This window comes from Serinus canaria, chromosome 12 (genome assembly GCF_022539315.1).
Source record: "Serinus canaria isolate serCan28SL12 chromosome 12, serCan2020, whole genome shotgun sequence".
Taxonomy (NCBI): Eukaryota; Metazoa; Chordata; class Aves; order Passeriformes; family Fringillidae; genus Serinus; species Serinus canaria.
The window spans coordinates 8,649,302-8,666,060 of NC_066326.1; the positions used below are offsets into that span (position 1 = coordinate 8,649,302).

Sequence of the window (16,759 nt, forward strand, 5' to 3'; positions counted from 1 at the left end):
GTTTGTATTACTTTAAAGATATTAATTAAATTTCATCACCAAGCAGCAAAACTTGGAGGTCAGATGCTGTATAAAATCTCTTTTTGTTACTGCAGTGGGGCAGGTGCTGTTTTCCCTGAGGCTCTGGCAAGAGGAACTCACTCAGGCATTCCCAGTGCATCCAGGGAGCTGCTGGAAGGCTGGGGCTGTGTCAGCTGCAGCGAGTCAATAACGAGCACACACAGGACTGTACAGGAAGGCTGGACACAACAGGTCAGTTTTTTATTAACCAAAAGTGAAGCTGAACCCCAGAGTGGTTTAACTTGTTAAAACCATATGTTTATATGGCAGATATTTTGCTTTCATGTTCAACACTACAGTGCAAGAATCAAACTTCGCAGCTGTTCATCCTTTGAGAATCAAGTAGTAAAATGAATTAAAATAAGGGTCCCTCAATGAATCAATTAAAAAAACCCATTTAACTCAAAAGAACAGACCAATTTAAGAACTGTCTTATTAAATTCTCCCAAGTGAAAGACCTTTAAAAGCACTTGGAGCCTTGAGGTAGCAACTTTATGCAGAATTTAATTCCCCTCCTGCCCCACAGAGGAAAATTAGTAGCGCATGATTAGCTCCAGCCAGCTAAGCTGTGTTGAGTGTCTCCTGTGAGGTGACTTTCTCTTGCCTCTTGAAAGAGCAGTGTAGTGCTGCAGAGCGCCAGGAGGAAATCCACAGGGAAGGCCTCTTGAAATAAAATTTATGGTTTGAAAAAAGTTGAAATGATCAGCAACAATTGTAACAACAAAAATTATCTGCAGTGAAAAAACCCAATGTGTATTTTGGCAAGACTAGTTTACAAACACAAGTCAAGAACAAGAGTCTGCTTTCAGCAAAAGAAAGAAAGAATGGAAGTGACATTCAAAGGGGTTTCAGGGTTTTTTTGCCCTCTGTGCAAAACTGCACTTTGTTTTCAAAGTTTTATTTTAAGTTTTCCACTTCTGTTTCTAAGGGAGCACTTCCACACTTTTTTGTTCTTTTACACTGTTAAACCTGTGCTGTGACATTAGACAGAAATACCAAGTGCCAGGATATTTAAGTACTGAAAGCTCCTCTCACTGACTTCACAACAATCACAAGCAGGGAATCACAAACAGGAGATGTCTTCCTCTAAGCCTTGAAAACATGATCCTCTGTGCCCACTTTGCTGCTGAGTTGTTTTATTAAAACAAAACAAAACAAAAAAATCTCTCTTCACTGCCAATTTCAGAGACTCAGTAGCATTTACTGAACACTGAGAGCTAACAAAACACCTGGGCTTACTCTCATTGCAACAACTGCAATGAACAGAGTGCAAAGGAATGAGCTGAGATACAGGGATGGGGCAGATGGTCACAAACAGGTGCTGTACTTGCTCCCTGGACTCAGTATCAGCACTTGCACATCACCCATTTTGGCTCACTGCTGGTGCTCTAACCAGACTCCTAGCAATATTGAGTATTTTACTAAAGAAGCTTTCTTTCCACTACCTTCATGCTCCAAAACTATACAAACAAGTTGGTTAAACTAGACCAAACTAATCAGGCACATTGCACATTATAGCTCTTAAATGGATGAGCCTTCTTAGCAGCCCATTCTCTTTCAGCTCAAAGCCAGCTGCCTCTCTCCACCACAGAATGATGCTGCACAGATCCTGGATGCAGGATGGCACTGCCCAGTATGCCATTGCTCCAGGGAGCCCAGAGAAAGGTAAAACTTCAAAACCTTGTTCTTGTCCACATGGGATCCCAATATTTTGATTTTATATTCTTGTTGTTTCCTTTGACTTTTAGAAGCCATTAAATTCTGCCTTCGAGGCAGAAATACCTCAAGAATCTGACATCAGCCCTGCCTGGGTTTTGGTTAAGCTTTGGAACAACTGCCAGTGTTTGCCTGTGCTGAGGTTACAGCCCTGTCCTGCACAGAACCAAAGGCATTACAGAATCCATCTGTAAGGCAGCCCAACCTGCCAGGCTCCTCTGCATAAAAGAGAGGACATTCTGCCTGGGAGCAACAAAGGCCAGCTGGTGATTATTCACAGCAAATTTCTCTTTAGCTCACATGACACTTTAGACAGCACAGAAATTCAGGCTGGTTTAGAGACCAGTTTCTGTTTGGTTCACAGGACAGACATGAGCTGGCTTCAGAAACTCTCTTTGTCATGGAGCATAAGATACCCAAAGTATCTTAAAGTTGTATCTGCTATCACTGCAAGGAGCTGATGAGTGGGTTTTCTTTTTTTCTTTGTTGGTTTGGTTTGGGTTTTGTTTGGTTTTTTAAACTCTGTGATGAAAATAATTATTTTTGTCTTTGGTGTTAAACCTTGGAAGCATGAGTGAAAAGTACCTGCTGCTTCTTTGGCTGTAATTTATGACAAAGGAACAGCCCAGGAAAGCAAGTGAAATTCACTGTTCTAAAATACATGCAGTTAGAACAGCCACTAGACATCACGACCAGAACTTTAATAATATGGAAACACCAAGTTCAGTGGTGTCCATTACAAATCATTTGCATTATATAAAAATATGACTGCAATTACAGTAACTGGACAACAGTCATTCAAATTTATGAACTTTCCATCTTACTCATATTGCAGGAAATGGGAGGAGCTCATCCACTATAGGGGAAAAAACTGTCCAGAAATCAGCTTAGAGCTGCTGCTAAGCATCTCATGCCTTAGAGAAATGTCCACTGTGATAACTAAAAGCAGGAATTCAAGATTAGCATCCTTCCATTCTTGCTTACATGGCCATGAATAAAAAGAGCACGTTCTGTTACACTAGTATTCACTATTAAAATTTTATAACCCCATAAAACACCAATATGTTTTGCATGAGCTGTGGAAGAATGCAAACTCAAAGGGTCACTAGATTTATTACCTCCAAATTCAATGTCTTAATATATATAGTCTGTTTGAACACCATAAAAATGTCCTTTTCATGGTCTGATTCTTATTTAGATAATACCCTGATAAAATCTCAGCCATATGCCAATTAAGGTCCTTAAAGCTATAGAAACAGAATCTACCTAATAAATGCTGCAAATTTAACAGGTATTTTAGATAAACATCATTAGCTTAGTTATCACCTAAACCAAAAAGACTCCTCAAACACACCAACTGCATAGTTAGCAAAGACATTTGCTTTACAAAGTCAAATGTTGCCAACTTTTGAAAAGTTTAGCAAATCAACGTGGTATTTGGAAGCATTCAAGTGTCTAATGAAGTTAAAATACTGTGAAATGTTAGGACTAGGGGAAGCTCCTGTAAACAAGTACAGAAGTAGTCTTCATTTAAATTACAAAACATTCACCTCCTTAAAAAGCTTTAAAACTGACCCAGTCAACAACTGCACCCTGGGAAATGTAGCAGTATAAAGGACCTCTGTAAGCAAGAGAAGGTCATATATTGTTATCTCACCACCGTTAAATGTGTCAGGAACAAGGAGCAAATTTGGGGAGATGACAATTATGACACTTTCAGCCCATTTGATCTGAACCACTGCACTTTGTTGGACAGCATAGAGTAAACCAATTTTCTTTGCTGCTCAGAAAACACTTAAAATACGTTTTCTGCATCTGGTTGCTAAGCAGACTCTCCCATGTCCCCAGCTCAGTTTACTTGGTTTAAAGAGTTCTCTATATTTATTACCTGCTGCTTTCAGCAGGTGGACCGAAACTTCAGTGCCATCTTATTCATTGGCTCCATTGATACTTTAACTTCAAACCCAGATGCTACAATTAAAAGCAAATTTGACATTGTGTAAGGAAAGCATCAGATGAAGGTAATCAGCCTATAAAAAAGCTTGTATTCCACAGGCTGCCTCTGCAGAACAGGCAACCTCCCACTACAGAATCTGAAGGGATAATTTACCCCAACAGTGACACCCAGAAGGAAGGAGGCTCCTATGTCTTGCACACTTTGGGTTTCGTATCAGGCACTTGAACTGTTGGACAGACTCCATTCTGAACCAAGTAAGTGAACATAGGGTTAGAATCATCTTTAATCTAGGTCTAATAATGAAGTATCAGCAGCAAAGTGGAGGCAGGGAGGAGTGAGCAATCCATCTGTGCTGAGACTTGTTTATGATTTCTAAAATGCCCAAGAAAACAGCAGCAGTAACTGTTCCATAGTGTCCGTTGTCCTTGTGAGTTGTGTTGCTGATAGGAGGCTTCTCTGTGTCTTGAACTAAGAAGGCATTGAGGTACCCTGTGCCTAATTCCCTGGATCCATCAGGTCCATGCTAGAGCCAAACATTGCCACCAGTTGCTCCTCATAATGTGTTATATTCCTCTTCATAATGTCCATGCAGGGTCCAAGCAACCTCTCAAATGCTTGCACGTCCATGACTGTAATGGAACAGAGATGAAAACAAGACTGTTTGTCAAAAAGGACTCCAAATACCAATCTGCTTTTTGAACTCAGCACACAGACCTTCAATTCATCCCACTTAGGGCTGAGGCTTCAAAAGAAACCACAGAAACAGAAATCATGTTTCTGATTTCTCTTTGTAGTGTTATTTGGAGAAACAAGATTAATGAAATACAAACCTGATCTCAAGGATAAACACAGAGGCAAATACACCCCATAGTGGTATTACAAGATGACCTGAAGGCTATGTGTGGCAAACAAGTACAGGCCACACATACAGAAAATAGAAAATCAGCCATGAGGAAGCAGCAGTGCTTCTCCAGCTTCCACCTGGAGCTCTGCTCCAGCCCATGCTCCCAGCTTCTGGAATCTGACAGCCAGTTACCAAAAGGTTGCTGGGTTTTGAATGGCTGCTCGCTCAAGCACAGTCCATGAGACAAGCAAAGAACAGAAAAGGATAACTAGAAACACAGAAAAACACCTGCTTACCTAAACATTTGACCTCCCCAACAGCGTAGGCAGAGGCTGCTCTGGGTTTGTTGGTAACAAGTGCAAGCTCTCCAAAGTACTGCCCTCTGTGACACCGGGCAATCTCCACTTCTTGATTAGCTTCTTTACTCGTCATGGTCTGTCAAACAGTGCAGTTTCATTATTTGCACACAGCTCTGTTCTTGTACAAGGCTACAGTTAATAATCCCAGATAGTTTACACCTGTGAACAGCTCCTTGCTTTCAGGCCTTCAAACTAGTGACTCCCGAGTCATGGTAGAACAAGTCAACACCATGTACAACTGGAAACTGGGTAAGAAAAATGTGTGCCAGCCCACAAGTTTTGAGACAGGCAGGTATCTACTGCTACAGATTTGGGAACTGCTGTTGGGTAGCCTAACACAGGCTTTATCACACACCACATGCTGTTCCCCTGGCTGCTTCAGACTGTACAGAGACCCATGCAAATGCCAACACCTAGTATGTCACTAAAGATAACAGACCCCACATTTTGTAACGTGCAGTCTTCTACAATCATGGAAAAAAGTTTCATCTCCAGCCTTAAGGCCAGGCAAAGTCTATCAGTGTGGGAAGGGATGGGATAGGTTGAGCTGCAGGCTCTCTCAGTCTCTCACGTATCAGGTTAGTTTGCAGAGCAGCAAACAGAAGCAAAAGACCTTGGCACTTTAGTAAAATGACTTCTGGCTGCTTCAGAACAGGAATGGGAGTTTACAACCTACATCACACGAATAATGATGATCAACATCATAAAATAATATATGAAAATAACTCAGGGTGGGCTTTTTCACATCTCTTGTATCAATGAGTCAAATCACGGACTGATTAATACAAAGCCTAATCACTCAATTTGAACTCACCTTGCTTTTAATCAAGATTTTTACTTCTCCAGATTCTACAATGTAAAAACAGTCTGCTTTGTCACCCTGTGAAGAAGAAAAGCTAAAATAAATTCTTTTTTACTCGACTGTGAAAGTATGTATCAATGGTATTCATGCATTCATTTTGAACTAGGACTTCTGCAGAAATCTGCTAGAATTGACCAACACTCAGATTCTTAACATTAAAAGGTGACTGGTTGGGTAATACACCAGAGGAGCCCACAGAGAAGGAAGTATTAGTGCACATCATTCAGTAAGGGGGCAGGAGGAAAGGAAAACACAAAGGAGATTGATGATATATAGCAAAATCACTTAAATGAAAAATCTTCAGATCCTGATGGAAGTAGGCAATAGCTAGTGAACCTAAGCAGAACCTAGAATTTTCAGAAGCAAATTTTAATAAAAGAGGGATTTAGTGACTGTTTCTTTCAGTTGGAAGAAGGTGCCATTAAACTCTCTAAGGTTCTGCTTGAGCAGAGGGGTTGGACGAGGTGACTTCCAGGGGTCCCTTCCAACCTCAATTATTCTGTCATTTTGTGAGAGGTTCTAGAACATTTTTCACATCTCTCTCAACCTCATCATGTTTAAAATCTTTAAGTGGTCCCAGTTTACATCTGCTCTGGAGAGCTTCACCAGCACTTTATAATTTTAAAGTTTTATCTGTGACAGGAAGGATATTTCCTCTCTATCTTTGCCCCTGTGAGCTTGGCATAGGGCTGGAAGTCAGAGTGGAAATCTACAACGTGCCTCCTGCTACAAACCAAAAGCAAAGGGACTAAAGGCTTCAGGGAGACAAAGGCTGGAAAAGGAGCTGATAAGGGAAAGGGAGCTCACCAGAAAAAAACTGAAACAAAGTGAGGAGAGAGAGAAATCTGACATTAAGTCAAGTGGTCAAGGAGATGAATGTGATGGGAAGGAAGGAGGGAAATGGTTGTAACTTGAGTATGAAACAAGGCTGGGAGAAGATGATGCAACATTTAAACATTAACCCTGACAGTTTCTTAGAGCTAGTGACTCCCTGTTTAATCTGGCCATAGGGGCCTAGGAAAACTCTACATGGGGCATTTAATGGAAAACTGCTTCATTTAATTTCAGCTTCTGAAGGCACATTCATCTTGTATCCATGCAAAGACTACTTAAAAAAACATAGATGAGAGAAGAAATACCAAGGAGCTAAAGTAATAGAATAAATTTGCAGCAAAATACATACTGTCTATTCCCCAAACATTCAAGAAGTGGTCAAATAAATCAGAAATATTAAAGAATAAATGCCAAGTTGGTCCAAGTAATACAACTCTGCAAGTCAATTCCAAACAGAAAAAACAGAAGCACAGAAAGGAGAATGATAAAGAGAACTTTAGATTTCAAGTACCTGAGAAATGATACGTTCCCCATCTTGATACACCTTCTCTCCTATAACATCCACTATCTTCATTCGCTCTGATGCCTGGAACAAAGAGGAAAATTAAAAACAATAATCAGTTATACTTTATCTCTGTGAACTCTCCTGAATCTCTACAACCCCTCCTGAAATGAACAGACATTCACTAGACACACAAACACACAATTTATAAATATAGCCCCAAAATGACATTGTCATAGTACTGCAACACAGGTGTTAAGGCTACCATAATCAACAGGGAAATAATTGTCTAATGTCCCATCCCTGTGCTTCTCTGACCACTCAAAAAATATCTGATTTGGCTGGTTGAGAGCAAAGGGGAAGGGGGGAAAAAATCACTTTCTTTAGGATTCAGTTGAAATTTGAAAATGTTATAAACTTCCTAAGAACAAACTCTAATGAGAAATACCAGCAAAACATTTCAAAAATATTTTAACCACTATATACTTAAAAATGTGTGGGAGGAATTGTGTCCAAGAACTCATTCCTAGAGTGAAGAGGAAGGTGACATGACAAGGACAAGGGCTGTGCACTGGGAGCAAGGGCAGGAGGGAGCACCTGCCAAGCCAGTGTCTCAGTCTTCACAAACAGGAAGGGAGAAATGAGTTATCTCCAGGTTTCCCACCATCCATTTAGACCCCCACAAAACAATTTCGTTGCTTCAGAGCAGCACTAAAAATCATACCAAGAAAGGAATAAAATCCTAACAGTTAAAATTCAGCAGATGATTCAGTTGCAATCAATCCATTCATTCCCCAAGTGCACCTTCATCTTGCCTATCTTTGAGAAATCAAATTCTGGTCCATGCATGATTCAACTGCAATGTGTCATGCAAAAAGCCATCCAGTGCTAATGAGTTATTTTGCTGTATCTTTAAATATTTGAGTCATTTCTGTGCTCAAAAAAAGTCACATTGATGGAACCAGTTTAAGCCAGGCACTGAGAAAGAAGGTGTTGTAATTTATCCTTTCCACAGCTACAATGTATGCCCAAAATAATACACAGTAGGGGCTGTTGTTCACACCTAATGATATTTGCAATTTTGTAATCTTAAAGGGATTAAGAGCTCAAATACTAAAGATTAATGCTGGAAAGCGGTTTTTTATGAGAAAGTTAAATTAGGGTTTAAGGCAGAAACAGACTAATGCAAAAGCAGGTTGGTCAGTTCCAAAAACCCTCTGACAATACAGGGTGAATCAATGGAAGGGAAGTGACAATTTCCACATTGTTCCTAAATTCAGGCATCACACACCCAACAGGACAATGTGCATTCCCAGGCTGCAGTGCTTCCCTTTAGCAGTTTAACTCCTGAATATTAAATTAATCTGAAAGCAAGACTACAACAGCTCACACCTTTGTCTCAAATTTAAAACCATTCCTGGCTGATAAAGGCCAGGCATCCCAGTGACTGTATCCTTATTTCAATATCACACCCTCAAAGGCAACCACAGCCCTGACTACCAAACTGCATTTTGATACCTGTTCCCTGAAATACATATTTTTGGTGTGGGTTTTTTTTTTTTTGTGTAAAGAACTTTTAAAAAATCAGAATGAGATAAAAATCAGCAAATTGCTACTGTGAATAAAGGATCTGGGGAAAAAACCCTAAAACTATTTCAGCAATGCAGATTAATTTGTGCAGTGTATGTGATATCAAAGCAGCACTTAGTATTTTGTTCTAAGCAAAAACAACAGATTTCTGATATAGACAGCAGGAACACTGACTGGAGCTGCTGCTAATGCAAGAATTTGATGCAGATGTCTCTGAGAGGTTTTACCTCCAAGGATTTAAGAAGGGGCACAGACTCAATAAATAATTCATATGTCTTCCTCTTCTTTGCGTTGTTTTTCAGTATAATTCTTCTGAACGTCACTCGATCCTGCAAGAAACAGCACAGAGAAATTTATTATTCCTCTTCACTGAAATGCTCCCTGTTTGAAGAACTGACAAACATGATCCAGTATTTACAGCAAACGCCAGGGCTGGGAAAGCAGCTGCTGAAGTGATACCACATTCACCACAACACTGACTGCAACAGCTCCTTTTAAAGTACTTCTGGCAATAACAAATTAAAAAATAGGGAGCAGCAAAACCTGATCCTTCTCAGACAACCACTTAGGGATTCAATTTTTCTTCTATCTTACACAGTTTTTCTGGGTTGAGTTTTGGGGTTTTGTTTGACTGGTTGCTAATATATATTTCAGGCTTCTGCATCAAATGAAGAAGTTTTGCTCTTCCTGCTGAAGCCAGTGAAAATTGGCATTTCTAGCACTTGCTTAGGCAATTGTAGAACTAAGTCTGATTGGATTCTCCTCTACTTGAGTCACAGATTTCCAGCGTTGAAGATTTATACTGCTCTCAGGTCAGGAACAGAGTATCAAACAGCAGCAGCCTTGTTCACTCCACCTTCTCAGATCCAAGAGCCAGCTTCTGCAAGGACCACTTCCTGACTGCCAGCTGTGTGCGCGTTCTGCACGGAACAGCTGCTGAGAGTGCCGGTGCAGCCCAAACGCCAAGGGGGCAAAATCGCCCCGGCCCCGCCCGCGCTGCGCCCCGCGGCCACAGGGCGGCGCTGCGGGGCCGGCGGCTCCGCCAACACCGAGCGGAGCCGAGCGGGAGCGCTGCCCGAGCGGCACCGGCACCGCAGGGCACCCGCGCCGCAGGGCACCCGCGCCGCAGGGCACCGCGGGCTCCTCTCAGAGTCTGCCCCGCCGGGATCCGCCAACAGAGCTACAGCTGCAGCTTGCCGTGCGCAGCTGGAGCTTTAAGTGTAAAAACCAAAAATAAGTCAGAGGACAGGAGCAGAAATTTGGGCAGGAAAATGGTACCAAAAATGAAATTAAAAAAACCCAAAAACACCCACCAAAAAAAACCACAAACAACCCCCCCCCAAAAATAATCACCACAAAAAAACCCTAAAAACAAACAACAAAAAAACCCTACATCAACCAAAAAAACCCCAGAAATATCCTGAGAGCCATTCCTTCGGTTCCCAAAACCATCAGCTGGTACCTAAGCAGCAGCATTTTGAGGTGAAGAGGTATTTTCAAGTATGTAGACATCTTTAAGGGATGCAGCCTGGATAATAAGGACTAATAGAGGTGATATCAACAGAACATTAAAGTTGAAGGATGAGGATGATGAAAGGCAGGATGGTGTTACTGTTATCCAAAGTAGAAAAACAGATGATAAAGCATAAGGGATTTTTCTGTTTTTAAAGGAATTCTTCCAATGTTTGTGTTTGGAGAAGCAGAAGGATGCAGAAACTGTGGGGGTATTGTAAAAGCATAAAAAATCTGAATTCACCTGCTTGAGAGTATCAGTGAGGGAGGAGAAGCAGCGGTATTCGAGGAAAAAAAAAAAAAAAAAAGCCAAGCTGTGAAGGCAGCGTGTGTGACCATGAGGTTTCCCCCAGACGCAGCAAAGGCTGAGGACATTTCCCTCCTCCAGAAGGGACCCGCTGTGGGAACTGCTTGGTGCCTGAGCCTTCCAGATTTCTGTTAGCCTAAGCCTGCAATGCAGCAGGAGTAATCCACACTTCCCCAAAGGCAGATTACCAAAGAGCTTAAGCAATGACTTCTGCATACTAATAAAAACATGTTTAAATTATGTTAGGGACAAAATTGTACAATAAAACACGGCAACAAACAGAGTAACTGGAAGAAATAACTGAAGTTTGAGAGGAAAATGCTGCCTTAGTTAATAAAATGTTCATAGGACAGATGATTAGGAAGAGGTCTCTGTTCATCTACAGCTTGCTAATTAATTGAATATAATCACAGAAAAACTAAATCAAAAATTAACTCATTTATACAGTTCTTTTCAAAGGCAAACTGGAACAAAGAATAATCTTCTCATTTTCTTCCTTTTATGAATGAGTTCAGTTTGTAGCTAGCTGCTTTGTTCTGTCTTCCTCCAGAAATGAGATTCTGACATTACTCCCTGGTTGATTTACCAAACTCTTTTCTTTCACGTCACAAATCAAAGTCAGATGTCCCAGCAAGGCCGGGCTGGCAGGAACAGCCACGTGCAGCAGCTGATCAGTCCCACAATCAGGGTCACACCAGCGGCCAGCCCCAGCATGGCTGCCGAGGAGCCCAGGGCACACAACACTTGTGGCTTCAAAGCTCTGCTGATCGCACAATCCACTCATTATGCCAACCCTCAGAGATGAGTAAGAGAGCACTGGGAAAATAACCCCATCCAAATAGTGCAGAGAAAAGAACTAAAAAAGGAAACTAATGGCTACAGCACTGCAGGGCTAGAGACAAAGCAACACCATCATTCAGCTCGGCGTCTCATAGGTCATGCTGACCTGAGAACCTCTTCCAAGGTAACAGAACCACAGTTTATTGTGAAGGAAAACAAAGCTTTGGGCAGTTTCCTGACCTCTTTAAATTACTAACATCCTCAAGAAGATATTTTACACATTCGCATTTCCTTAAGAGACAAAATGGTAGGAAGGTGAGTTGAAAATAAAGAACATAATTTATATATTGTTTCCCCTCCCCCCCCGCAAAAAAAAGGTGCTTTAATGGCTCCACTGTCCTCTGCAGGATGAAAACAAAACCAGGTTTTTCTTCCCCACTAACAAAAGCCCCAATTACAGTAACAGCAAAACTATAAAGGGACAGATAGAACTAGTGATATAGTTTTTATAGACAAGTTGTTCTAGAAAGTCAGCCAAAAAGATCTGCACAATGGACTGTCAAGCCAGGAGATGAGATAGCAGGTCCTGATAAAATACCTATGAGCAGAGGAGCCATATCAAGAGAAGCTCTGGACACGCTGAGGTACTGCTTAAAATATTATGATATGAGAGCAATTTCCTTTCCTTACCAGTCCCCAAAGGGCTCCTTCTGTTGTGGCAACAATGGTGGCAGCTCTAGGAGTGTTGTACATCAATGCCAGCTCCCCAAAACTGCCGTGGTTATCATAGCGGCCCACACAGCGAGACTGGTTGTCTTTTGCTACAACAATATCATACAATCCTCTGGAAAACAACAGAATAAACACTTTTTATTAGACAGCATCCCAGTACAAACCTTGAGAACAGCTTTTTGCTGTTATACAAATAGTCCTTTTATTGCTGTGTGAGATGGAACTTTTTGAGCTTTCCAGCTGCCCGATTCTCAGCTGCTTCTATCTACATTATTTTCACAATAATTGTCTCTTACTAAAGCATTTCTGTCTATACTATTTTCACAATAATAGTCTCTTACTAAAGCATTTCACTCCTGATAGACATGGGCAGGATCTACTTGGTTTCCTCTACAAAATAGTTTGTGTTCTGTCAATATTTTGTGTTCTGAACAATACATTGTTCTGGCCAGGGTAAGAAGCATTTTCATCATCTTTAACAGTGACATTTCACAGCATGTGTGTTACCAGTGAGGCCTCTAGAGTGACTCAGATCCATCTCTACCCATTTTCTCAGTGCCAGCATTGCTGCAGGACCTTTGGGACACACTCAATCCAACTGCTCACCTGCTACTGTGGGTTTGTCTCAACTCTAGTTTCAGGGTATGTGTATATCATAACCCCAAGATGCTCTAAACCCACCGATACCTAGGCAAGATCCCTGAACAGAAAATGGTAAATGGTATTATAAAAAACCAAAAATGGTATTATATACCACAACATCCCTAAGCACATAAGTAAAAAAGAAAACGAATGACCAGAAATGGTACTAGGTGGGGAAGGAAGGCACGTGAGACTGCAGAACAATCCTGCCAGACACCTTATACTCAACTGCTTACTCACACCTAGGAGAGTGAGAAACCAGCAGTATACTAAAAGTAAACTAGAAAAGGATTAGTGTTGATGCAAAGTGTCACTAATTCTTATAATGTCTGATATCTATTTAATGATTCTGGGCGGCACCAGAGGCAACAACCTTCAGAGTTTTTTTTTTTTATCTGGAAGAGCCAGATGTGAACACCTTAAGCAAAAGCAGCAACAACTTCTTCCTATCCTTCAGCCTGAAAGTGACTTACTAGTGCCATTTATTTCCAAGTAACTATAGCTATGTAACAACCTTCAGTCAAGCATTCAGCTGTCTTTGGCCCAAGGACTAATCTGGTGATGCAACACTGGGTGACCTTGGCTCAGCTTTATTGAAAAAACTGTTGCTGAGCTGTGAGAGAGTCCATGAACTAAAACCCTGCAAGATAAGAAGAATAAAAACAGACCGAAGTGTAATTGTTGAGATGGTAATCGTTACAAGCCCAAGGACTCAACTGAAAAGTACTGACATAAAAAAATATAAAACCCTCAGGCAAAAAAAAAGCAGCAAAAAAGCAGAAGAAGGCAGCTCAGCAAGACTGTGGATCAGTGTGTGCCAAGAGGCAGAGAGGCTGCCCCTCCTGAGTGATGACTGCTCAATCAGCACAGACCCTGCAGGTGCCTCCTCAGCAGCAACGAGTGTCCCATGTTCAGCCATGCAATAAATAAATCCCTCTGAGCTCTCCCCTCCTTGCACAGGGCACTGAACTCCTGCTGCACCTTCAGGCTGTGCCTCCCCTGCCGGCTGCCCCTACGTGCATGGTGAAAGACACTCGGACACGAGCCACCTGGTGAGGAAGTACTGCAAGCAGAAGGCTTTAGGAAAAAAAGGCCTGTGCCAGAACACAAAGTCACTGCACATTTAGACAGAAAAAAGGCGATCTTCAGGAATATTTAGGCATTAATTACTTGCGAGTAACAAGACACGCCTACTCATGGAAGAGCTGAAGTCCTCCGAACTTGCACCTGCACACAAGTGGAAACATTGTGGTTTTCCATAAGGACCAGGACTCTGCTATCCTTTTGCATGAAAAATTAAGTGTGTCGGAGGTGGAGGAAGACTGGAAAGGGAGAAAGGACTGAAAATTCCTAACTGCAGAAGTTATTCCTAATAACCAAATAGCCAACAAAAGAGTTGCAGCTGAGTTACTGATCACAGCAAAGGCTGCCATGGTGTCACTAGACAACACCAATTTAATCTCCTTCACTGTACAACCTGTCACATACTTTTAACTTGGAAACAAAACAGAACAAAAACCTAAAAGCCTGAAAACTTCCAATACAACTATCTACTGACATTAAAAACCTCTTGTGAGAAACACTGCATCAGCAGAACAGAGACCGTAAAATCATTTATCTAAGTATCTAAGTTAAGGATCCATTTCACTTCTTTGTTTTAGGTTAAAACTCACGGCAGAGAGCCTTTAATAACCAACAGGGTAAGAGCCTTGCACAGAAACAAATCAAGATAGGCTGATGGTATCTAACATTTCTGAGAGGCTCCCAAACCGAGTTTAAGGTTTCTCAAAATCAGGAACCACTGCTCTGCACAGATCTCATCTCTGCAGGGCTGGTGGCTCTGGCTCCCAGAAGCTCTGATCTGCAGTACCTTACTCTGATCTGCACCAGCCTGATCTCTCTGGTGAATGGCAAGAGAAGGAACTCAGCCTGCCTAGCCAAAGACATGGGACTGGATGGAGGGAGAGCAGTTGAGGAAGACAACAGTGCAGAAATGGGGCACTGGTTTAGCTAATGGGGTGCTATAGCAGAGGACAGGGAATGGTTGGAATATGTTTGATGCAGCCTTATGTTTTGTAATATCACTAACCAGAAAGGGGAATGTCCTTAAAATGAACAAAAATCATTTCAAACAAACATTTATCACCTAGAAATTCTTTTGCAGTTCAAAGGGCAGCAACCTGTCTTGAAGAGCTGCTTTGAAAGCATTTCATACAATATTAATGGTGCCATTATTTCAGTGATAAAAAAGATAAGAGTGCACCAAAAAGCAGTTTGCTAAGATCATGTTCCAACAGATATTTATAAATCCCTCAGTAATATTCTGTTTAATATTACAGTTTTGCAGAAGGAAATAAATCCATGTTCTTAGCTATTCTTTGGATATGTTTATTCAAAGTAACATTAGCCAGATTTTTTTCCAAAAGGGCAAAAGATACTTAAAATATCCATGCACACATGTATGTATTATATGCCTGTTACACATATACGTGCTCCCCAAAATTATGATGTGAAATTCCTTGATGGAAGAAATTCCAAAATGGCACCTCAAACTCTGCAAATACAAATCACAACCAACAGAGGCTGAGCAACCCCAACTCTCTCTGAAGTCACTCATCAAAACGAATTGAATAAAGTCCAGATTTTTCCACAATAGCCACTATCATGGATTTTTATTTCTTATATTCTCCTTCCTGAAAATAATGTCCTACCCCTTTCCCTTACCACCGAGCTACTTTTGCTGCTTTTCGTCCTCCTTCCTTCAGAAAAAAATTTAACCTGGTCTAGCAACAACTTGTAATATGGCTGGTTTTAAGCTGTGCTTAAAACCAGCACAAAACCTAAACTGAACAGATCATTTTCCTTCAGAAACTGCCCTGTAGTAAACATTCCCTGCAATTTCTGAGAAACTGAAAAAAAAAAACATCCTCTACATTTCACAAGCACAGCTGCTTACCGCTCAACGACATAGAAGTTATCTCCATCATCACCTTGGTCAATCACATGTTCCTGAGGTTTCACCTTCCTCTCAAACATGGCATCAAGGACCTGAGACAGCTGCTCCTAGAAAACAAGAAGGAGTGGAGGGAAAAAATGAACTATCAGAAAACACACCTTAGTGTTACTGCTGTGTGGGAAATGGATTTATAGAAAATTCCTTAAGTTTGACAGATGGTCAACTTAAAGTCTGACACTGCTGGGCAAGGGTGAGCTCATTTCATTTGGTCTGGATAGTAAACTGGAACTTTTGTACACTTTACTGTACGAAAATACAAGTAATACTGATATTACATGCTGATTTCCACTAGCAGCGCACTCCTTTCTAGCTTATTAATGTAAGTTCAATAATGCAGACAAGCAGACACAGGCACAGAAGAGCCATTATCTCAGATTTATGTCCAAATGGCTCAATTTTCACATTTCAGTGCCAAAGCATACACCTGCCTTTGGTACAATCTGACACAGCTTCATTGCAATGGACACACATCAATTCATATCAACAGTACATGTATTTCATTATATGTATGTCCAGAAACAGCACCATGATCTATTCTATTCACCTATATCTATTAATTAGTAAAATATCTGTACTGTCATCATCTAAGAGTCCCACTCATGATCAGAACTATACTGAACAAGACTCTCCACAGACTTATTTCCCTGGATAGTCTGTTGCCTTAGAGCAGCTGCAATTCTAGCCCCAGCTGAGACAGGACAGGTACAGATGTAGAGCCCACACAGAAAATGGGATAAAGCTGGTCTGCACAGCAGGCTCCAGCTGGATTTCCCTGTTAAGCCATGACCAAACTTCCTTTTTTTTGCAAGCAGCACAGCCAGGGAAACTGTGAAAACCAAGAAAGATGACACCATATAAATGCCTTGCCTTGATGCTGACCTGCTTTACCATCTTTGCTATTCCCAAGCCCATTAACAATATACTTTCACTGCATTTTCAATGACCAGATGTTCAAAGTTGAAGATGTAGATCACAGCTGAGTTTCTAAAAATACACTGCATCAACACAAAAGCCAGTCTTCATGCTGCTGATACACTTGAAATATT

General features: G+C 41.2%; 1 protein-coding gene across 1 annotated transcript in view; it reads right to left on the reverse strand.

Moving 5' to 3' along the window:
- Positions 1 to 229: 229 nt before the first annotated feature.
- The window catches only part of PRKAR2A (protein kinase cAMP-dependent type II regulatory subunit alpha), a 58,372-nt gene continuing 41,842 nt past the window's right edge, over positions 230 to 16,759 (reverse strand). Inside the window, exons 5-11 of the mRNA XM_009091139.4 lie at positions 15,654 to 15,760; positions 12,014 to 12,167; positions 8,952 to 9,053; positions 7,144 to 7,218; positions 5,751 to 5,816; positions 4,874 to 5,012; positions 230 to 4,362 (exon numbers count right to left, since the gene is read on the reverse strand). Coding sequence (XP_009089387.3) covers positions 4,229 to 4,362; positions 4,874 to 5,012; positions 5,751 to 5,816; positions 7,144 to 7,218; positions 8,952 to 9,053; positions 12,014 to 12,167; positions 15,654 to 15,760 — 777 coding nt within the window. The 3' untranslated portion in view covers positions 230 to 4,228. The remainder of the gene's footprint in view (positions 4,363 to 4,873; positions 5,013 to 5,750; positions 5,817 to 7,143; positions 7,219 to 8,951; positions 9,054 to 12,013; positions 12,168 to 15,653; positions 15,761 to 16,759) is intronic.